Below are 22,132 nucleotides of genomic sequence, written 5' to 3' on the forward strand. Positions count from 1 at the left end.
ATCTGTCAGTCAAATGAGAGTATGTAATGGAAGTGACCTCTGGATTGTTCCCTTTACAGAATGGTGAGGTGCTTCCTCTGAAGATTATCACGTATACGACTGTGTCTGTTTCACTAGTGGCTTTGTTGGTAACTTTCATCTTGCTGGTGATTATCAGAACATTACGTTCCAACATCCACAATATCCACAAAAACCTAGTGGCCGCCCTCTTCTTCTCTGAACTAGTATTCCTCATTGGAATCAACCAGACTGAAAATCCAGTAAGTGAGACTACATTGACATGTGTATGTTTGTCCGGGTATAGTATGAAGAGTCGACATTCAAAATGTCTACAGGGTCTGAATATCGACAGTCAGAATTTTGACATGGACGTTAGGCTGACAAGCAATATGTCGACATTCGAAAATATCGACGTGGCTAAATTGTTGACATGTTCATAATGTTGCCACCAGAATGTTGACAAAGTTTTTCTGCATACTTTAACTAGAGATGTGTTCAGACCCCCGTGTTCTGGTTCTAAATCATCATTGTGTGTTGGTTATGGCAAAATCACCCTCAAGTGTTTTAGTTCAGTTTTCTTTAAAACGTGATAAAAAATACAGTTAAAATCATGTAACTTGGACCTGTATTTGCTCCTATCAGGGCCGTAGCTAGGGTAGTGTGGCCGGTGCCATGGCACAGGGCACCGCAGGGCAGGGGGTGCTGTTTGGGCCTGTCACATTTCTGTTTATTATCATTCTCACTTGTAGTTTCCTCTAATTTCATCCCCAGCATCTCCTGGCCTCCCCTAACTCTTCCCTGGCCCTTCCCCATGAGTCCATTCCCCTTTTTTGGGTGCATTATGTCCCTTTTAAAAATAAGGGGGGTGCCAATGCTCTTTCTGGCACAGGGCACCAAAAAGTCTAGTTACGGCTCTGGCTCCTATAGTACTATTAATATCAATGACAGTCATTTCCAGTCAATTTTGACCACCTCACAGAACCTGAAATCAAGAGGGAGGGACTGGGATGCAATTCAAAACACGCAAGATCCGTTTTTTTTAATCTGAGTTGCGAACATAGCGGGAAGACCTGAGTTGTACTCATAACCCTAAAGTTCTGGTGTGTTCCGTTTTCAGCAAAACCCCAACCGCTCATCTCTGAATTTAACCTAAGCCAATACCTAAACCTACTCCTAGCACTAAAAATAACACAAACATTTATTGTCGACACACTGATGTTGACATGTTAAATGTTGAAATTTGTGAATGTCGACCTTTTTGCTCTTATCGTCCTTCTGTCCATGTCAACATTCTGACCGGATACAGTTTGACCAGTTCATTTGGGCAACTTTTTAAAATCGTGTACCTTACATTACGAAGACACGTTTTTATATGTATTGAAAGAATTATTGACAGATAATTATTTACATATTTATATTGTTAAATACAATATATTTATAGCAAAGGCTCTGCCTTGGATCTGTAAGTGTACTGGATTTACATGATATAAGTTTCCCAGAAGAAAGTCAGAAATAAACTGCAGAGAGTATAATATTCATATAAACTCCATTAGAATCTCATTACTGCCTGTATTTAACATTTTTACAATGCAAAGCATACCCTGTACCTAATACACTGCTATTGCATCATCATTGACTTACCCAAAACCTTCCCGCTCCTGATTTAATGTTGGACATTTCATAACAGGGTGTTTCCTCACATCAGGCAGCAGTACCATTAGGCAGGCCTGTCATTGTGGTACCCGATTAATCATTTGTGTACCTTGATCTGCTGCCTGACACGCCATGCACTGGTAAACCCAAGAAAGCAGGAATGTTAGAGCTGCAATAATTCATGACTGCCTGGCTCACTGCCTGATTTATGAACTTTCTCCTGTAACACAATGCAGTTTCAGGGAGCAGCTGTACCCCCCAAAGTATGCAGCTCGTAATAGGTGATTAATAGCATTTTTGCTCCATATATGTTTTATTTTTGAAACTACTAGCAAGGACGTCATCAGATGAGGACTATTATATAAAGTTAGTGGAAAAAGAGAAAAGTTGTTTGTTTTCTTAAATTGAACTGTAAGCAAATATTAATATTGGAGTGAAGCCAGTCCTTTCTAAATGACGTGCTGACCTGCTTTTGTTGTCACTGTCATTAGGATGGAAAATATTTGGGCTTATCATGTTCAGTCTTCCCTTCCTGCTAATCCTTTTGTTATGAACAGCTTTCTCTATAATGAGGAGATGACTGGACAATGAGAGGTCTGTTATGGCGTAGAGCTGGTCTGTGCTTACGGTACAGTGCTCGGTTATGTGTGTGAGATGACATGTTATGCAAATCTATGTAAACTTATGTCTATAAACTGAATTTCTGTCCTCCATCTAGTTTGTGTGCACAGTGATCGCCATCCTCCTGCATTACTTTTATATGAGTACCTTCGCCTGGATGTTTGTGGAAGGGCTTCACATCTACCGCATGCTGACAGAAGTGCGGAACATTGACACTGGTCACATGCGCTTCTACTATGTGGTTGGCTATGGAATACCTGCCATCATTACAGGTACATTACAGCCGTGCCATTTCTCTGCATGTTAATAGGAACTGCAGGGAATGTGAACTAAGGTCACCCTCATGGTGTATCTCTGTGATTATCATGCTGAATAGCTATGTTGTCCCTAGGCCTATACGTATGGGGCAATGCCCAAAACACCTCTTCTTTGCTTTAATGTAACCTAAATAAATGTATCCGTTCAGTAATGGGCATTATTATTTTCACCATAACCAGTGCATACAGCCTTCTATCTACCATCTGTGTACATGAAGCCTTGGGTAATTGTGTGTGTACAATGTGTGTTGTTTCTGGAAGTGTCTTATATATTGATTCAGTAGCTGGGAACATTACCTTGTGCTTTCTGTCATTCTGTGACTTGCTGAGTGATGGCTGAATGTGGTGTTTAAGGATCTTCTCTGTCCTGTGAGTGCCCCGGGGCAGAGTCCATATCATTTAAAACTGGAATGTCTACTTCTCTATAGGTGAAATATACAGATGAGTGTGTTACAGAGGCCTTTGCGATTTGTTGATGGTTCTCATGTTAACTCCTACATACAATTACACACTTGTCACGTATGTAACATTGAATGACTGTAGTGCAACAGTTATAGACAAGGATTTGGTGTCAAACTTGCCCTCCTACTACACTTGCACTCTTATATTAGACACATGGGTGGTGAGAAGGGTGAGTATACTGAAGATATGTATGATTTAGTGATAACAGATCTAATCTGCAAGTTGAGAACTTCCGTTGTATAGCTTCCATTAAAGAAAACAATGCTGCAGATCTGTACTTACCTTTCTAATATATATATAGCATAAGTTCCATATCTATTGTTGGTACTGCTCTGTTACTGTGTGTGCAAGTAAGTCAGCTTTTAATGTATTCCTCTATTGTCGCCTCTATTGTCCAGGGCTTGCTGTGGGTCTTGACCCTCAAGGCTATGGAAACCCGGATTTCTGCTGGCTCTCAGTACATGACACATTAATCTGGAGTTTTGCTGGGCCCATCGTCATCGTGGTTGCTGTAAGTGTCAACTTGTTGCTTCAAAATACAGCACATTGTAGAGCCCTTAGGCCAGGAAAGTGTTGTCATAAAATGTTACTGACTTTCGGATTAAAATAAATTAAAAATAAATGCGTCAGATAATAATGTCTGTGGCTGAAGTATCAGAGCTCATACCCTGTGCACATCATTTTAAAACAGAAAAGCAAGATATCTATGTGGCCTGAAGATTGCTAATTATATATAAGTTTGTGTGCTTCGTGTAAGTGTGCCAATACAAGGACCATATGTATAGTAACACTAAAGCTTGTGGCTAAACCCAGACTACTGGTAGAAGCAGACAGATGGGAGATCTTTTCATGCTTGTTATGTAACTCCTCATTTCTCCTGGCATAGTGTAGAAAGTACAAGGCAGGGAGAAGACAGTGCTGCATGTACAGAGGCTGCTGGGCTTATAATTGTCTTCCTATGTACAGGATTTCCCATGCTAGGGAGGTTATTAGTTGTGAGAATAACTACATGATATGATATGATCATCCTAATACATCACCAGTCATGAAAGGCATGACCAAAGCTGAACCACTTTCTGGCAGGACAAATTAATATTTTTTTTTTAGACATATTAATTATAGGGATTGTGAAGTCCCTACTTCTCTGTGGAAATGTGCAGTAGCCATATATACAATAAATAACCCTCTATTCATTGAAAAAGTTTTGTTGTTTTATTTCCGCTACAGATAAACACAGTCATTTTCGTATTAGCTGTAAAGGCGACCTGTGGCCGGAGGCAACGCGTATATGAGAAAACTGGGGTGATGTAAGTTAATAGTCTCATTCCAAATGGACTTCTCATGTATGGCTGCACAGCCCTTACCTGCACAGCTCAGGTGGGAGAGGCAGAGGGATAGGCACTTATCACTTATCTTATACGGGGGTATGTTACATTGTTCAGCAGATAGATCTGGCAACATAAGTCTGGGCTTCACTTCAGTAAGGAAAGTGTATAAGAATTATTAAATAGTAAGTAAATGCCAGACTTGGAGAATGTTTAACCCTGGGATATATTTTTCATCTAGTGCTTTGTACACTAAGCAAGTATAATTGGAAAAAGAAAAACCTCCTTTTCTGCCTACTTGTTGTTAGGTTGTGAGAACTATCCATGATGTATGTGGCTGATATACAGTCTCAGTAAGCACTGTGCTGATGTAGGATCTCACTATTCTTTCTAGCTCAACTCTGAGAACTGCCTTCCTCCTGCTGCTCCTGATCAGTGTCACATGGTTACTGGGACTCATGGCCGTCAACAGCGATGTGATGACCTTTCACTACCTCTTTGCCATCTTCAGCTGTATGCAGGTAACTTGCCATAAATATATATATATTTCTTTTTTTCTCAGGACAGGAAAATAACCTCAATGACTCATGTTGACAAACTGGTACAATATATAATTCTGCTATAATGAAAAATCTCCTTAGAAAATTCCATTCCTCCGCTTTTCCTTACATCCTGGTCTTTGGTTCAAGACAATTTTATTATTATTACATTTTATTTATTGGGCGCCACAAGAGGTCCGCAGCGCTGTACATACAATCTACTTCATATTTACCTATAGAGCCAGTTTGTATAGGGCTCCATACCTACTTTTGTCCATCAAATTCCTCCAGCCTCTGATATAAAGTCTCACCTCAATAGACACAACATTACCTAGTAGATACGCTGCTTTTACACCCAGAGTAAAGTTCCCTCTTACGTTTTATGAAGTGGTTTCTGGTTTGTAAACTTCTCAGCTCGGGGCTCCCTAGGCTGCCTTGTCCTGTGTTGTCTGTCAGTACTGTGACCACTTGCGTTTATGTGTGTTGCTTATATTTATCTGTGATTGCTGTTCTTATAATCCTTACAGTTGTGATGCTAAATACTACATATATTTTGCTATAGGCTTTATCAAGTCTATATGTATATACTGAGGTCAAATACAGATTGCATCATTCATACATAAAGTGACCCACAATGTAATAATCAATGTAAATGTCCTTTCTTTTCTAAACATTCATCCCATCCTATTTAATTTACAGAAAAATGTGATTTCAGCTCTTTTCAACCATAGTGTTTTACCTCCTAGTCCCCCAACTGTGCCTAATACAGACATGTATCACCATATTTCCCATCTGTGCAGCAGTGGCATCTCTTTCCAATCCTCAATGAGAACAATTATTGTGGTTGTCAGACACCAGCTGCACTTCTCCAGAACAGCCACAGGCAGCATCCAGCATGTTTATTTCCCCTGTGACATCCGTATTGCCAAATTATTTATTCTTTGTTTCTCAGACAAACCTGAAGTCCTAAGGATCACTGTGCTTGGCTTCTCCGATGTATTACTCTATCTTATTGTATGTGGTAGCATTTCCTTTTTTACTGAATTTAACTTCCCAATTAATCTTTCAATTTAATTATCTTAAAGAGTAAGCTGCCGTGCTGCTGGCTCGGGTATATTAGCAAGGGTATTCACCAAGCCTGTATATTTTAGAATATGTACTCTTATTTGGTTGCAGTTTGACAGTGTCTTTTGTGTGTGAGCTTGAACACATACATATATTTATGTATTGGAAATCTTATATCACTTAGTTTAGTACATTTCTGTACACAGCCTAGTCAGATGGTTAGTAGCTGCCGTATCAAGTTAATAAGATGACTCCTCTAAATTGCTGGTGTATATACCGCATTGTTTTGCCTATTGCGCACAATACAGACATTTAATTGTGAGATCTGTTTTACACATACGTACTATCGATAAAAACTGTTTACAAGTTGTCAGCATTTGTCATCCTTTGTTGCTAGGGTAAAAGTGCAGGTGCTTGTTACGTCAGAGACCAGAAAGCCATTCTGCTTTTCCTTTCTGTATTTTTTTCTTTAATTTTTATATATTGTGGAGGTTAATAATGATTGTAATATGGCCGAGGCACAGAGTCAGCTATGGCCCTTTCTACTCCACAAGGGTACTTACACCTTCACACACCCAGAAGTGACACTTGTAGTAAAGACACCTCATTGTTACGTTAAATTTACGTTTAAGGGTCCTATCTATCAAGCCATTTTTTACATAAAATTATGCAGAAACTACAGTTTCTGCATAATTTTATGTATCGATCCTATGTACTAATGGCACATTGCAGGAGATTTCACAGAAATTTCCTGCAAAGTGCTAATTAGCACTTCAGATTGCAGTTCTCATTATTATCAGTGGGGACTACGATCTGACCCCTATGTACCAAACTCCAAAAAGTGAAGCTTTTCTGAGTTTAGCACCCGCGGCCCCCGGCCAGTCCAGGAAGCGAACGCTGTGCGCATGTGCAGTGTCAGCTTCCCCCAGGGAAGTCTGTTACTTCAGTGAAAGACTTCTCCAAAATGCTGGGGTTATAACTCATGGGTACAGTGGTTATCGCAACCTCTGTCCCTGCGAGTTCCTAGTAGTACATACCTGGGATAATATTACATAGGCCCCTAAATGCGGCTAAACTGAGACAACAAAGTTTTATGCAAAGTTATTAAGGGGTAGGAGGTTGGACAGTAAAGTGATGCACTATCACACAGGGGGAGATGTACTAAGCCTTGGAGAGAGATCAAGTGGAGAGAAAGTACCAACCAATCAGCTCCTGTCATTTTTCAAACTGCCTGTAAAGTGACAGTTAGGAGTTGATTGTTAGTTACTTTATCTCTCTCCGAGGTTTGATACATCTCCCCCAGTGTACCTCTTCAGATTTTCAGCCCCTTTCGGTGTGTGTTATGTGGACACAGCGGTGTGTGGTGCACACTGAGTGTTCTTTGTAAATGAGGCAACGATTGTGTATTTTCTGACAGCTAAACCTAATACAATGTTTTTTTTTACATCTTACTTACTGCAGGGGCTCTTCATTTTCTTTTTCCATTGCATCTTTAACAAGGAAGTAAGAAAGCATTTAAAGAATACAATCACTGGAAAGAAATCTCTCGCTGATGACAGTACAACAACAAGAGCCACATTACTAACTGTAAGTAAGATTCACCATGACAAATGATTTCTTTTTTTCTGCAGTATCTCTGCTGCCCTCTCTGGATGACACAAGGTATATACACGTTGACGGGAAATTAGTCTGTTTAAAATAAAAATACATTTCAGTAACAGCTTGGAATTAGGATATGCTACAAAAAATATTACATTTAAATATGCCATCATATATACAGTAGTATTATGTTTTCATGAAGCCTGTGACCAATTTACAAAATTGGTGAGATACATTAATAAGTTAGCTTATGAACATGAGTTTAATTTTTCTTGATTTAGCTGCTTCAATAATAATACAGTCAACATTTTTTGACATGGTCAAAATGATCTAATAATATCTGAACATTATGCCGATTCTGAGTTGAGAGCAAAGTAAAAAAAAATAAAAAGCTTTACACCTGGAACACACCATGCTACCATACAAAGGGTGCAATTGCATTGATTATTTCTGGATGCAGGATAAATACTGGCTGCTTTTGCATGTAGCACACACATGCTGGACAGCTTTACACTGGAATTCATATTTGAGCTAGGACACGTCCCTCCAAACCCTAAAGCTGTCTGCACATTTTATACCAGCCCCACCTGCAGTGCAACATGGTTCTGCCACAGTGCACAGTTACCTGTTCTTTTTTGCTTTGCTCCCAATTCAGAATCAGCCCTTATATATGAACACTATGGGCTATATTTACTAACCACTGTTTTGAGGGATTTAAAATTACAATAATATTGAATGCAAAATCATTGCATTTAATATTATTGCCGTTTTAAATCCCACCCTCAAAACCACAGAAAATTGTCGGCTTTGAAAACCCACCACTGAGTAACTATACTCCTATGAATACAGAGGGTCTGATTTAGAGATGGACGCTAATCCAATCGCCACTGCGTATCTGTACGCAGTGGTACTGCATAAACATGCAAATGCCGCAGTCGCTGGGACTTGTACAGAGACCCACACTGGTGGCGTCTCTGATCTTCCACTTGTGTACTGAGAAGCACCATAAAACATCGCAGCAACCTTATGTACTTATATCTCCCAAGCACAGTGCTCTGAATAACGGTAACTTTTATTGGTACAGTTTATCTCCAAGCTATTTTTTGTATAAATAGATATATTGATACATTTATAACAGTATTTATTTTCTTGCTGATACAATATTTCTCTCCTAGATATGTTTCTATTTAAAATGTGTGGCTGTTACAAATGAATTGGAGATATTGTATGTGTTTTATATTACCATTGCAATTAATTAAACCGTTTTAAAACTTATATTGGCATATTTGCATATGAATTAACGTCCGATTATTCTTATTGCGCTGTTATTCAAATCATCTTTAGTTTCTCTGCCCTATGGGGCTGCGAGCAAAATTTGGCGAATCCGGGCTCACTGCCGCGATGATCTCGCCGGTGCTAATATGATTGACCTGCAAGTTCCAAATCTTACTACATAGAAAAATCCAGAATAACTTTGTCCCTTGTATTTAAGTGAACATTATTCAAACAAAATAGTCATAACCTTGGTCTAAACTAGGGATGTTTCATTCAAAAGAAAATAATTGATCATCAGGATGGCTGTTATTTGCCAGGCAGTGGTAGTGGGGTAATAGTTGCCACTAACACCTTTAAGTGACCTACTTTTGCTAATGAACATTTAGACAAGTATAAACAGACACTGCTAATTATCTTTGTTTCCTTTCTAGCGAACCCTAAATGGCAATAATACATATATGGACGACACAAACATGTACAGAACGGGCTTCGGAGAGTCCACCGTCTCTTTGGAAAGCACCGTCAGGTCAGCCAAGAGCCACAATAGCTACCTTGCTTATATTCTCAGGTAATCTGGTGGCGGGTGCATGGCGCTTGGCTTCTCTCTCTCTCTTTTTTTTCCAATCATCACTTCAAAAGCATATGAGGGTATTCACACACACAACATGTAATACTCCTAAACTACTGGATGTGAGTCCAGAACTTGAGCTTCTACTGTCTCATTTCTCTTTGAGATACCATTAGACGTTCTCTCACTACAGCCAGCATACTGTCTGTTCAGGTAAATGGTGGAAATGTAGGGGCTGAAAATGCTGCAATAAATCTCTTAAGCTGGGCATCCACTATACAATTTCTGTCAGATATCTGTCCAATCTGGCTGGTTGGAATGAAAACCTGGTAATGTATGGGAGCAATGACAGTCGATCATTGGTTTTAAACACTGAAAAAAGGACAAAAATAATTGGTTAAATTTGTGTGTTTTAACCAATTTGTCTGAACGACCATTTTTGGCTATTTTCCAGTGTTTGTGAGCAAATGGACGATTGTCATTTACTCTCATACATTACCAGGTTTTCATTCCAACCAGCCAGATTGGACAGATATCTGACAGAAAATTGTATAGTGGATTCCCAGCTGAAGCATATAATGTGAGTATGACCATTGCTTTCTGCATGGCTAGCTTTCCTATGCTATCTTCTGTATAAGTAATACATGAAATAATGCATCCTTCTTTCTATAATGTTTACTGTGTTATCAAGATGAGATCCGCTAAGTCTAGTATGTCTGCTCTATTGGATGAAATTATTTCCGCCATATTACACACTCAGATAAATATTTACCATATCTCTACTTATAATCCACATGGATATTGTTTTAATACATTCTAAAGACAGTTACAAGACCCTGTTATTGTAATAGTAAATAATTTCCCTGCTCCCGCGATTAGACCAATGCAGTCAGCAAACATGTCAGGATTGTTTGACATATGTGAAAAATAAAGTAAGAGCATTAATAATAATTTTAACAAATGCTTTTCTTTTTTGCATTTACTGAAGGGGTTGCATATTGCTATTGAGTCCCTCCCTCTCTCCTGCCCTTCTCCCGTCCTAATTGCCTATTCAGATTTTAGGGTAGTTGTACGTTTATTTATACACTTTTCTTTTGGTAAAGCACTGCACATATTGTGTGGCTAGCTAAATACATTTGTACACACAAACGTACATACACCAGTGTTTCCCAGCTCTAGTCTTTAGGGACCAAGAGCAGTGCATGTTTTTCAGATCTCCTAGTTGGTGCACAGGTGTATTCATTACTGGCTCATTACTGACACATTTTAAAAGATACACAGGTGGAGCTTAATGTGATACTGAGGAAATCTGTAAAACATGCACTGTTAGGGGTCCCTGAGGACTGGAGAAACACTGACATTCACGTTAGAATCTTTGAGCTGAGGCAGAGGTCCCCAAATTCTGCCACTGCAGTCCAGATTTTAAGGATATCTATGCTTGAGCACAGGTGATTTAATTAGCACCTCAGTCAAATTGATTTAACCATCTCAGCTCAAGCATGGACATCCTTAAAATCTGGACTGTAATGGCAGAGTTTGGGAACCTCTGTGCTGAGAAATATTATGCTCCAGCCTTGGTAGTATGATACTGTGAAGCGTTGTCTTCTAATAATACAGGATCTAAAGCAACAGTTTAGGCTAGAACACTGCTGCCCTACTTGCTTGCTGAAAACTGAAATGATCTTTGTGGAACATTACTATTTCTCTCTGACTACTATCTATTTTTTTGCTTTAGTATCACAGTAAAATGTTCTGATCCCCATTTCCTTTCCTTGCTGTATGTAATCAGTTGCTGAGAGCATGGCAACGTTCTCGCTCTGTCAGTAATATCTAATTTCCTTTGACCGATTATGTGGTGATAGTTACCAAATAGTTGTCCCATATCTGACACAGGGATGAGGCTGCTCAGAAGCTCAGTATGTCTTCAGGACAGGCTCGTGCTGGTGTTACTGAGGTGGACGCTGCACTTTTCCATAGAAACCGCACCCGTTCCCATGGTGAGGAAACTGGTTCAACTAAAAGAATTATCTAATTTCATGTCTGTTTCCATGTTCTACATAATTGTAAAGATGTCCACTGGTGATTTTTGATTACAAAAAGTTCTAATCATGTCCATGATGCTTTGCAGCATTGGCAAGCTTCTGGGGCTCAGTGGGAATTGATGTGGGAAGTCTGAAGCTGGATACACACTATACGATGTGTGTATCTAGCGATGGAACAACGCAATGTAGCAATACATAGCGCCGGCCTTACACACTGCTCGATCCGGTGTATGACGGCGCAATGTATCGTTCCATGCTGCATGTAGCAGCATGGATTTATTTATTGCATCGTCCCATCTGCTGTGCTGCACAGATAGGACGTTGTGATGAAAGACTGGCGTGCATGCGCAATCAGACGTACACACTACACCAGTGGTGGCGAACCTATGGCACGTGTGCCAGAGGGGGCACTCAGAGCCCTCTCTGTGGGCACGCGCCGTTGCCCCAGCACAGCGCAGCGCGGGGCCAGGCACTCTACACAGCACAGGAGGTGACATCTGTCTCCGGATCAGGTTAGTGGTCTCGGGTCATGGGTGCTGCAGGGCCGGAGGCCACGTTTTTTTTTTTTTCTTATTCAATTTGGTGAGCGCGGGTCAGAGGGATGGTGAGAGGGGCTGTGGCGCGATGAGTTGGGGTGTGTTAACTAGGGATAGGTCTGTATGGATGTCTATGGGGCATAATATATTATAACTATATTGCAGAACATGAACTGGGGGCACAACTATGGGGCATTGTATTATTTGGTGCATAACTATATCGCAGAAGATGAACTGGGGGCACAACTATGGGGCATTATATGATTTGGGGCATAACTATATTGTAGAACATGAACTGGGGGCATAACTGTGGGGAAAACCTCAGTATTCAGGTTAAATTGCTGTGCTGGCACTTTGCGATAAATAAGTGGATTTGGGTTGCAGTTTGGGCACTCGGTCTCTAAAAGGTTCGCCATCACTGCACTATATCATCCGCACAATATATAGTTCCGATCCCTGTGGGATTGATATATTGGATGATATATCTTATAATGTGTACCCAACTTTACAACAGGTAGATACGATTGAGTTCTTGGTATTCCATTGTGTTTTTATTTATAGGAAATGACTCGGACTCAGACAGTGAGCTGTCCCTTGATGAGCACAGCAGCTCGTATGCTTCCTCACGCTCTTCTGACAGTGAGGATGAAGAGATGGAAACAGAGAAACAATGGAAACCTACCAGTCCTAAAAATAATGAGCGAGGACCTGTTCATAGCACCCCTAAAGGTAATGCACAGCAAACACTTGCCAATTCTCCCCTCCATATTTTACATATTTATAACACTTATTAAATTACATAGAGGGAGACGTATGAAAGCTTCTAAAGAGGACAAGTAGCCCCTAGCAACCAATTACCTTGTAGCTATCATTTATCAAGTACAATCTATAAAATGATAATGTAGAAGCTGTTAGGTTGCTATAGGCAACTACTCCACTTGCCCTCACTAAGAAAACAATCAATATATGCTTTCTTTGCTAAAGCAAAGTTAATATCGGATGTCAGGAATCTAGTCTTAAATAATCGAACACTAGTTATGTATAAAAAACTGACATTTGTATGTGTGTCTATATGGGATTTTATCATTATTTTTGTAGTGGATACAGTACCAAATCACGTTAAACCTTACTGGCCGGCTGACTGTATGACTGCCAGTGACAGTGAGGATCAGAGCAACAAGTGCACGCTGAAGGTAGAGACCAAAGTGAATGTAGAGCTCCATAATGAAAACAAGGTTAATCACTGCGGAGACACACCTCATGACAAGGAGAATGAGGCCCAAATCAAGGATGGAAAACTCCTCATCAATCAAAACAATCAGCAGCCAGAACTCAGAAAAGGTAAAATGCTGCCCAAATTAATAAAAAAAATATATAATTACAAAAGGAACAGAGATATGCAGTGGGCTTGTTGACATCCATAATGTCGACAAGCACTATGGGGACCCTGGAACGCACCAGGAGAGCAACAACTGTGTATTCTTGCTTACAGCATTTACGGAGTGCTGGCGTTACAGTTGTAAACATGATGGCTAATTATCATGAATACTGTTGTAGTGCTGGGGCCCGGTAAATGCTTTAAGTAGCATTTTACAGATGTCTATCACTTAGTGCCGGCATTCCATACTACTTGTTGACATTATGTCGATAAGACTAATAGAACAGAGGTCCATGTAAAACACTTGTAACTGCGCTGACCACTCACTGGGCCTGGTGGAAGAAGTTCCGGTGTGCGCGCAATTAAGTCTTTATTTGCTACCGATATGCACGAGAAGTCCTGAAAGCTCCAAAGGCGCATGCGTCACCCTGAATGTATGGCTCCATACGCTGTTGCATACGGAATAGCAGGCATTAGAGTTGGTGACGCAAAACCATGGCTGTTTCTGGGCGGTGTCTGGGAGATGGGCTGAAGTGAATGCAAAAAAAGGCCATCTCATGGGCATGTAGTGGGAGTATCACAGGTGTGTCCATGACCGCAGCTCCATTCCCAAATGCAGAGCAGCTGCCACAGAGGCTATGTTTAAAGTAATTTCAGAAGAAGACACTGTGGTGCAAATATCGATGGAGATCGGGATAGTGCGCAGATGGTGGAGTGTTTAAAACCTCTGGTGGATTTGTGCTGTCCATGGACAGTGAAAGTGGCTTGTACTGTCTGGCGCACAATAGTACATGTTGGAAGGAGTACATTCCTGCGCTGTCTCCCTCCCATATCTGACAGGTAAGACTGAGCCGGTGGTCACTAGAGCTCAGCTAGAGAAGTCCAACCTTTGTGCATCTTTACTCCCTGGTGTTCTGCATGGACGGTCGCATCTAGAAGACTCTCACCACTTTGGAGCCTAGCAGTGCTGTTGTGTTACCCGCAAATACACTATACCACCACCATTGTACACTAGACCACCAGTGCGACCATCCGCCAGTGCCAGTACCGTGATTATGCCTGGTGCACTATATCACCAAAAATGGTACCCTGAGTTCTTGGTTGCCACAATCCATGTTATACCTACCCCTATTACACCTGTGATATTCCCTGTGTCATATTCTACCTGATATAATAAATCTAAGTCCAAACCACGTGTGGACTTACCACCATGAGCACCAACAACTGCGTTAGACACCATTTCAATACCACTCACATTCTGGCAAGATATATAATACCCTCATGTACCAACTTGTCTGGAGAACTACTGAACCCAGCACAATCTGCTTCGCACTTCATATTAACATCAGCACATGGGTACTAGAATTGATCACTCTGCCATGGCTCTGCTAATAGTTAATGGGCTCAGAGTGTTCCAGCATATTACTCTGCTAATAGTGCACAAGGGGAAGACAGCATTTGTATGTTACCGCCGCTGAGACTCCACAAAAATTTGCAATAGGGATCACTATTCTGAGTAAAACAAATTTCAATTGGATATAGTCATTACCATACAGTACTGACACATTCTCCACAATAATGGTAACTATAACCTAATAGCTTCCACACATCTAATCCATACTGACTGCCCCGAATCTTAGTATTAGCAGGTTTGGTATGAACAACATGAATATGATGGCTGCTTTGACAGCTTAGAATTGTAGAGGATATGTTATTCTTTAATACATAACCTAATGTGCAAATATAGCACGCCATGCCAAGTACTTCATGCACATTTTGGATTTAGATAAAAATTCTGTCTTGATAAGATCACTGTCACGCTCCACACCCCTACACCAGCACCATATAATCATTGCATCTCTCCTTGGCTTTCAGTACTTTGGCCTAGAACCATCTAATTCTGGTCTTGGTTGTTAGATCATTCTATCACAGAGGTCCATTTCCACTGTGTCCTTGAGGTCACCATCACTGGGGCTACCTATATAAGGGAGAGGATCTTTTTAGACATTGATTGCTATTTACACCGTATCCTTTGTATATAAATGTGTTTACATGCGCTAAAATGAGCTTAGCCATCACAGATATCTTTATTTTGCATATTAATATCTATATAGTGTTCTAATCAAAATAGACATACATACACAAAGATATTAAAGTAAAAACAAAGAAATTCAAAGTAAAATTCATTAAACAGTTTTATTTCTGGTCTTTCTGTATATGATGGACATTATTTCAAATAAATCTATATAGTCCATTTTGCAGTTGCTAGGTTTATTTATGATATTTGGAGAAAGCACCTTTTGTCTGAGCTTTGTTGGAGTTGGGGACGGGATGCTGGTGCTCGGGATCTCAGCGTTCAGAATCAGGCGCCGGCATCCAAACATGGTTAGGATACAGGCCCCTGTCAGTATGTATTCTACCGCTCCCCTAACTCCCTCGCAGCCTAAAGCTAATAGTAGTGCCTAAACCTAACTCTCCCCCTAACCCCACTACTTACCGTCGGGGTGCCAGCCCAGCGATTTCTGACGGGTGTCAGGATTCCGGCGCTGGCATCCCACACGCCAGGATTATGACTACATCTCCTTTGTTGCTTCCAGTGGAGAAACCACACAATAGAATCACACGTGACCGATTCCAGTTTTAGGGTTTCCTGCTTCTAAGCAGTGATAAAATATTATCTGCTGTCCCATATAATACTAAAACTGTCCGGCAGTACGAATCACACATTACCTCTTTCCTGTTAGTCTCTCTTTCTAGACATCCCAATCATTGTAATACATTAGTTTAAAAGCTAGCACAGTGTCCAAATCAACTGACTTTCTTATGTAGCCCATAGGTCCCTTAGAGCATACCAGTTTGGGATAAAATATATGGTTGTCTTCTGCAATGACAGAACAGAATATTGTGCATTTCCTGCAGGCATTTATTGGTGCTTTCCTGCTGCATTAGTTCTTTTGAGCATAGGAAGTTTATCTGCTTAGGAGGTATAACGTGCCCACTGAAATAAGTTGCAAAGTAAGTTTCTGCCAATATTCCTAACAATACAGCTTTCATACATGACAGTGAATTATGTGCTCTCTTCATAGCTCTCCTACCCAATATATTTACCTAATGAGTCAAGTTTACTTAAGAGAACAAAAGCCATACGTGTACTGTGACTTGCTCGCCCAGAGTCCCTTCTAGAATGTATTTCCTATGATGATTTATGGAATTGCATTGTAATCTATGCAAAACCGGAAGCTGCAATATTATACAGGCTGTCTGCTTATTCTACAGATTCCTATGCTGGGGATCCTTGTAGGTATCTAAATCTTTTGTAGTGTGATATTTGGTAACTGGTGATCTTTTCTGCACACATTCTCCTTTATAGTCATACTAGCCGACATTCTGGCCAGGTCAGCACAGCGGGGGGCGTGGTGTGGACATGGCATTGGGTTGGGGGCGTGACTGCATGATTGCCACCTTAGTGAAGCAGAGGGCAGGGCCATGATGACTCAATTCAGCGCAAATCACACTATCCCCCTCTTCCCCACTGTGAGGTGTGTGTGTAGTGGTCCGGGGCTAGGCGGGCGTGTGGCAGCTGGCCAGGAGACTTGCCCACTTTTCCAGGCGGCCATGAGCGCCATCCAATTTTCAGGAGCCTCCTGGTCATTCCGGAAGAGTAGGCAAATATGTTCATAGTTCAGTCCTGCATCTGTCGTTGCCTTATGATTTGTGTCTGTGTGTGGAGTTTCAAACACTCATGTATTAAACCATAACTCGTTGTTCAGATATTGCAACAACAGACCTGACAAACTGAAATTAGCAAAGAAGAAAAAAATATAATACTCTGAATAACTTGATTGCTTATGTTTTTGAATCATCCTATTAAATACTAATACATTTGCTTCTCATTCAGTTGCACAGCACTGCAACGTAATAATAAGCATATGGTTAGCCTGATAAGAGAAATATATTTATTGTTTTATATTCAAGGCACCACAAAGGGTCTGCAGCACCGTACAAGGAATATGCATAGTAACTTGCCATATCAAGTACAATACAATGTAAATTAACAAATCTTAGCACACAAAAAAAAAACAGGCAAATGTAGCCTGAGGACAAGTGGTGATGTTACAGCAACTCACAGTAAATACATCAAAGCAATAAGGTATACAGAAATGTACTTATGTATCTGAATACATGACACTCTGCAGTAGCAGATAGACAAGTTCCTATTCCGGTTATAATTACTTAAATGTGCCTTTTAACAGGTATTCTGAAAAACAAAGTCACGTATCCACCACCCTTGAATGATAAAAACATGAAAAACCGACTGCGTGAGAAGTTGGCAGACTATAATCAAAGCACTATTTCATCAAAGACTTCTTCCCTATGCTCAAATGATGGTGTACGTCCAGTAACCGACTCTGCAATAACCATAAAAAATGCACGGAGTGACCATTCTCGAGAACAGCTCAATGGCATGGCGATGTGTGTGCAAGTTGGACCTACAAATGGAGAAGCTTCGGATTCTGAGTAAGTATAGTACCTACAAAAGTACAGTGGGAAACATGTAGGATGATAAAAATAGAAATAAATCTATAAACCACTTCCACACAGCCAGTGGTGTAATTTCATCCCAGACTCCCGGAGGCAAGCTATAATTTGGTGCCCCCCTGTCACAGCTGCTGACACTGTAATGTAGCAATTTGCATGCAGACAGGCTATAGATAGGTGGAGGCGGCGGCTGATGGTCTGACATGGAGCTCTCCACTAGTGTATGGTGGCTTCTCAGGTGCTGGGAGGGGGTGCCATGTATTGGACGGCCATGACGGTAAACTCCAGGTACATAGTTACAGCCCTAAGTGGGGTGAATATGTTGTGGACAATGGAGGTGCCCCCTCAGAGCTGGAGCCCGGCGGCAGGCGCCTCCATTGTCTCCCATAGTTCTGCCCCTGCACACAGCACCAATGTAAATGGTATTGCCTAAATGGTGGTCCAAAACACAATGCCTGTTCACAGGATGACTTCCGAAAGTGTCCCCTAGCTGCTCCTCTGAGGTCCAGGACAGCGTGGCCACTAGTAATACATTTTAAGTTTGAGATTAAATCTGGGGGAATGTTGTCAAATTGGAAACGTTACACAAAGTGGGAAAAAGCTAGAAATGTTAGCGTGGCAATGGTGAAAGTGGTATGCTTAGCAGGTGCTTTTGTTCGGTAAAAAGTATAAGCAAGTACGTAATTGTATATCCAACCCTGCCACTGCATGTGTCATAAAAAATACCTTTGCTAGTACTGTATTATATTGTAAAATAAATCTGCCTTGCTTGGGAACAAACACTACACTTCTGACTTAAAGGATATAATTGCACATTTAAAGTATGCCCCACTGGATAGTCTAGTTTTCTTGTTTACTTCCTTTTTTTTGCAATTTTATTAAAGACAAAATGTCCTATTATTTTATAGGGTAACCAGTAATCTGATTTCCCTGGAGCAGAAAGTCAGATTTTAACATATGCAATGAAATTGGGTAAATAGATCTATTGAACACCACTAGTATTTTTATTTTGCATGTGTACTGAGTGTAGCAGGTGGTGGCAGGGTTGTATTTGCATGCTACATCTGTGAGTACTGTGTGGCCTCCTCTCCTCCCTTGGTGATATGCATGACAGACAAACTAACATATAACAGTGTTTCATTTCACTTTAATCCTGCATGGTCCCTTCTTTCATGAACAGTGGCAGTAATGAAACTTCAATTTGAATCATCAGGAAACATGAATGCTGCTAGTGACCGGGAACCCTCGTCCCAAGCTTGTGACTTCCCGAACACCTGGGATTATACAGAAAAGTACAAGTGTGATGGTCGAGGATGTATTATTGCTAATGCAATTACTTAATATGGCAGACTTGTGACTGCTTCACAACATACATACCGTCGCTGTGCTATCAGGATCTATGAGGAAAAAAAAACCCAGTGCCAAAATGTGACAATAAGGCTCCATTGCCCAGGATGGATAGGACATCAAAGCTGTGGCCATCGATAGAGACTGGCGGATACTCTGAGCCATACGTTTCAGGCAAGACTGTTTTGTGGTGTAATCTAAGCTATGACTTTGGAATGAATGTAAATACAATGGATCTACTATGTTAAAATCAGGACTCTTTACAGCCCTCTTATTTGGGGGCCCAGCGTTGCTGATTTTTTTGTGCTTTGTCACAATGTGACCTTCCAGCCTACTGAACAATGCACACCGGAATATGACACCAAGTGCCCTTCATGAATTTCACCACATTACAGTGTGTCCTAAAAAGACAACAAAATCATCAATGTATAAATCTGTTAAAAAAAAAAAAAAAAAAACTTACTGTAGATATTTTTTATATATTTTGTATGAAGACTTTTACAAAGAAAACAAAGCTCTTTTTGTAAATTTTACATTACTACTAGTTTTGTTCATTTGCTATCCACAGACCTGCTGATGACAGATATTTTTATATTAAGACGATTGCACAATGCTACTTGAATTTTTAAGTTTTATTTTTAATGATGCTTATTCTAGACCCCTGTCCTATGTTAAGATGAAAAAAGAATCAGTTAATATTGCTGCCAAGTAATTCTTCTTGTTTAACACTCCTACACAATGAGCATAATTCCTTCTTCCTCAGTTAGGACTCAAGTGCCTCTAGCATTATCCGTCCCTTTGTGAAGACAGCTCATTCTATGTATCTTCCTATTTAAGTCATTTTGTACAGATGGGGATGTTCTGCTGCTTTCTTCAGGCGCCCGATTCACAGTGAAACTGCCTAGCATAATGGCAGCATTCAGATCATTGCTGGAAAAGGCCTATGATCTGAAGAGTTGTTACTTTACTTTATTGGTCCTCATTTATTTTTACTGCATGTCAAAGTCATTTCCATGTTTAAAATGTTTATTTTAATAATTCCAAAAATTGAAGACACCAATGGTAGAGCACTTCATGTATTACTAAGAAATGTTTGTGGAGCATTCTACTGTGTGGCTGTCCAGCTGTAGACTCAGGAACAGGATATCTTTGCCCCTCATTTTTCTAGACGTTCTCAGAATCTGTTGCATTTTGAGGTATAATTTTTGGCAGCATGCAGGAGAGTTCTGGCTAATGCAGTATAGCATTAAAGACTTAAATTTCCATTCTTTAAATGTTCAGCAGTGCTATTCCCAAACATTGACAATAGTATAGGCTACACAGAGGTAACCATTTTGAATACTTCAGGCCAGCCACACTGATGCTATCTAAAGGTCATTGAGACGGGCTGGCAGCTACACAGAACTTTGTGTCATCGGACAAGTCTGAATGTATGTGTGGGCACCATTGAACAATCTTCGGGATCCATAGTCTTGCAAAATTATGTCTATGCATTGCTATCGCAATTCCTGATAATCTTCTAAGATTAGTAAAAAATATATTCTAGATGCTGAAGAGTTATTTTTTTTAAAATGCCTTTAAAATAAGTCATTGGTCTTTCTAATTTGCTTTTTCAAGTATTGGTGATCTGCTAAATAATTGTATTTCTTTTAAAGCTCAAGGTTTCTTTAATTTTTGTTTCAAAAAAAATGTTCTCTCATTCATTTAGTATTTATGGAGGGAACTGGTATCCGATATCTGTTACACACAGGTCCCAATGGCAGAGAAATTTTATAGATGACATATGTATATTGTGACCCCGCTAAATGTCTCTTGGGATTTTGGAAAGAAGAAGTGTTAAATATTGGCAAGATTTTTTAATTTGTAATATTATTTTTATGACAAATATTAGACACTGGATCTTTTTTACATGCATATTTATTAATGTACAAAACACTGGAAAAGCAGTACTGATAAAAATGGAACAGTGAATTAAAATGTTCAACTTGTATTATCGTGTTGAGTTTATCATTGGAAATCTTTAACGGGAAAGTAAAACAGATCACTACAGTAAACAAATCAATATTTAAAAGAAGACAACCACAAAAATATACTGTAATATGTAAAAATGAAATGTGTGATTTACAATGTATTTAATGCCTTAATACTGCACTAATCCTTTCATGCCAGGTCAAATTGTACATTTTGCTATGTGGCTATTCAAAAGCACAGTTTTTTTTATTTAATGGATAAAATATGAACAGAATACATTTTCGATGAATATTACAATAATTTTTTTTTTAACAAATAAATGAAAATATCCTCTCTGAAATTGAAATGACTAATTTTCACTGATCCAAATTATTCATACTTTCTATAAGTCTTGGCCTTTACAGGGTCCAAGAACAAAGGTTCATATTTTTGGTTTAAATGTATTTACCCCATATCACCACTGCACATGGGTACAAATTAGAATATGGCATGGACTTTTACAGAAATAACAGAGCACATAATGGGTAACGTCTGATAATTTCAGGGTACAGCTCTCTAAAAATGATCTATACAGATTACCTGTTGCCATTTTTTAGTTTATAATGTACTGCAGTATGTACCTTTCTGAGGATTTTTTTTTCTCAATAATTTAAGTATTACCAACTACTGCCTTGTCCAAGTATCTGTAGGCAATAAGCTTCAGCCTAAAAGCATTAAGTTCTGGATAATGGTAATTGGTTCCACATAGAAGGACCTCTACAGTTTAAATACAAGTGCCCCAATGTAATATCGGGTCATGAAGCGGTCCCTTTTGTACAAAAAAAATAAAATAAAAATGGAGAGGAATGGACTTTAAATCACTCTTCCCCACTGTAGAATGTGATTCAGCACCTTT

The 22,132-nt window shown here is 39.8% G+C and overlaps 1 protein-coding gene across 2 annotated transcripts in view; it reads left to right on the forward strand.

The window, feature by feature from the left end:
- CELSR1 (cadherin EGF LAG seven-pass G-type receptor 1) overlaps nt 1-21,577 on the forward strand; it is a 174,621-nt gene extending 153,044 nt beyond the window's left edge. The window contains exons 24-36 of one of the 2 annotated variants that reach the window (XM_088480162.1): nt 60-260; nt 2,372-2,546; nt 3,452-3,564; nt 4,281-4,360; nt 4,773-4,899; nt 7,444-7,569; nt 9,288-9,424; nt 11,318-11,421; nt 12,564-12,731; nt 13,101-13,343; nt 17,634-17,898; nt 18,828-18,891; nt 19,133-21,577. In XM_088480162.1, coding sequence (XP_088336288.1) covers nt 60-260; nt 2,372-2,546; nt 3,452-3,564; nt 4,281-4,360; nt 4,773-4,899; nt 7,444-7,569; nt 9,288-9,424; nt 11,318-11,421; nt 12,564-12,731; nt 13,101-13,343; nt 17,634-17,898; nt 18,828-18,873 — 1,785 coding nt within the window. In that variant the 3' untranslated portion in view covers nt 18,874-18,891; nt 19,133-21,577. Of the gene's footprint in view, nt 1-59; nt 261-2,371; nt 2,547-3,451; nt 3,565-4,280; nt 4,361-4,772; nt 4,900-7,443; nt 7,570-9,287; nt 9,425-11,317; nt 11,422-12,563; nt 12,732-13,100; nt 13,344-17,633; nt 17,899-18,827; nt 18,892-19,099 lie in introns of both variants that reach the window. The other variant, XM_088480163.1, reaches the window with a different exon arrangement.
- The last annotated feature ends 555 nt before the right edge of the window (nt 21,578-22,132 follow it).

Source organism: Taudactylus pleione, unplaced genomic scaffold (genome assembly GCF_031769625.1).
Source record: "Taudactylus pleione unplaced genomic scaffold, aTauple2 ptg000251l, whole genome shotgun sequence".
NCBI lineage: Eukaryota > Metazoa > Chordata > Amphibia > Anura > Myobatrachidae > Taudactylus > Taudactylus pleione.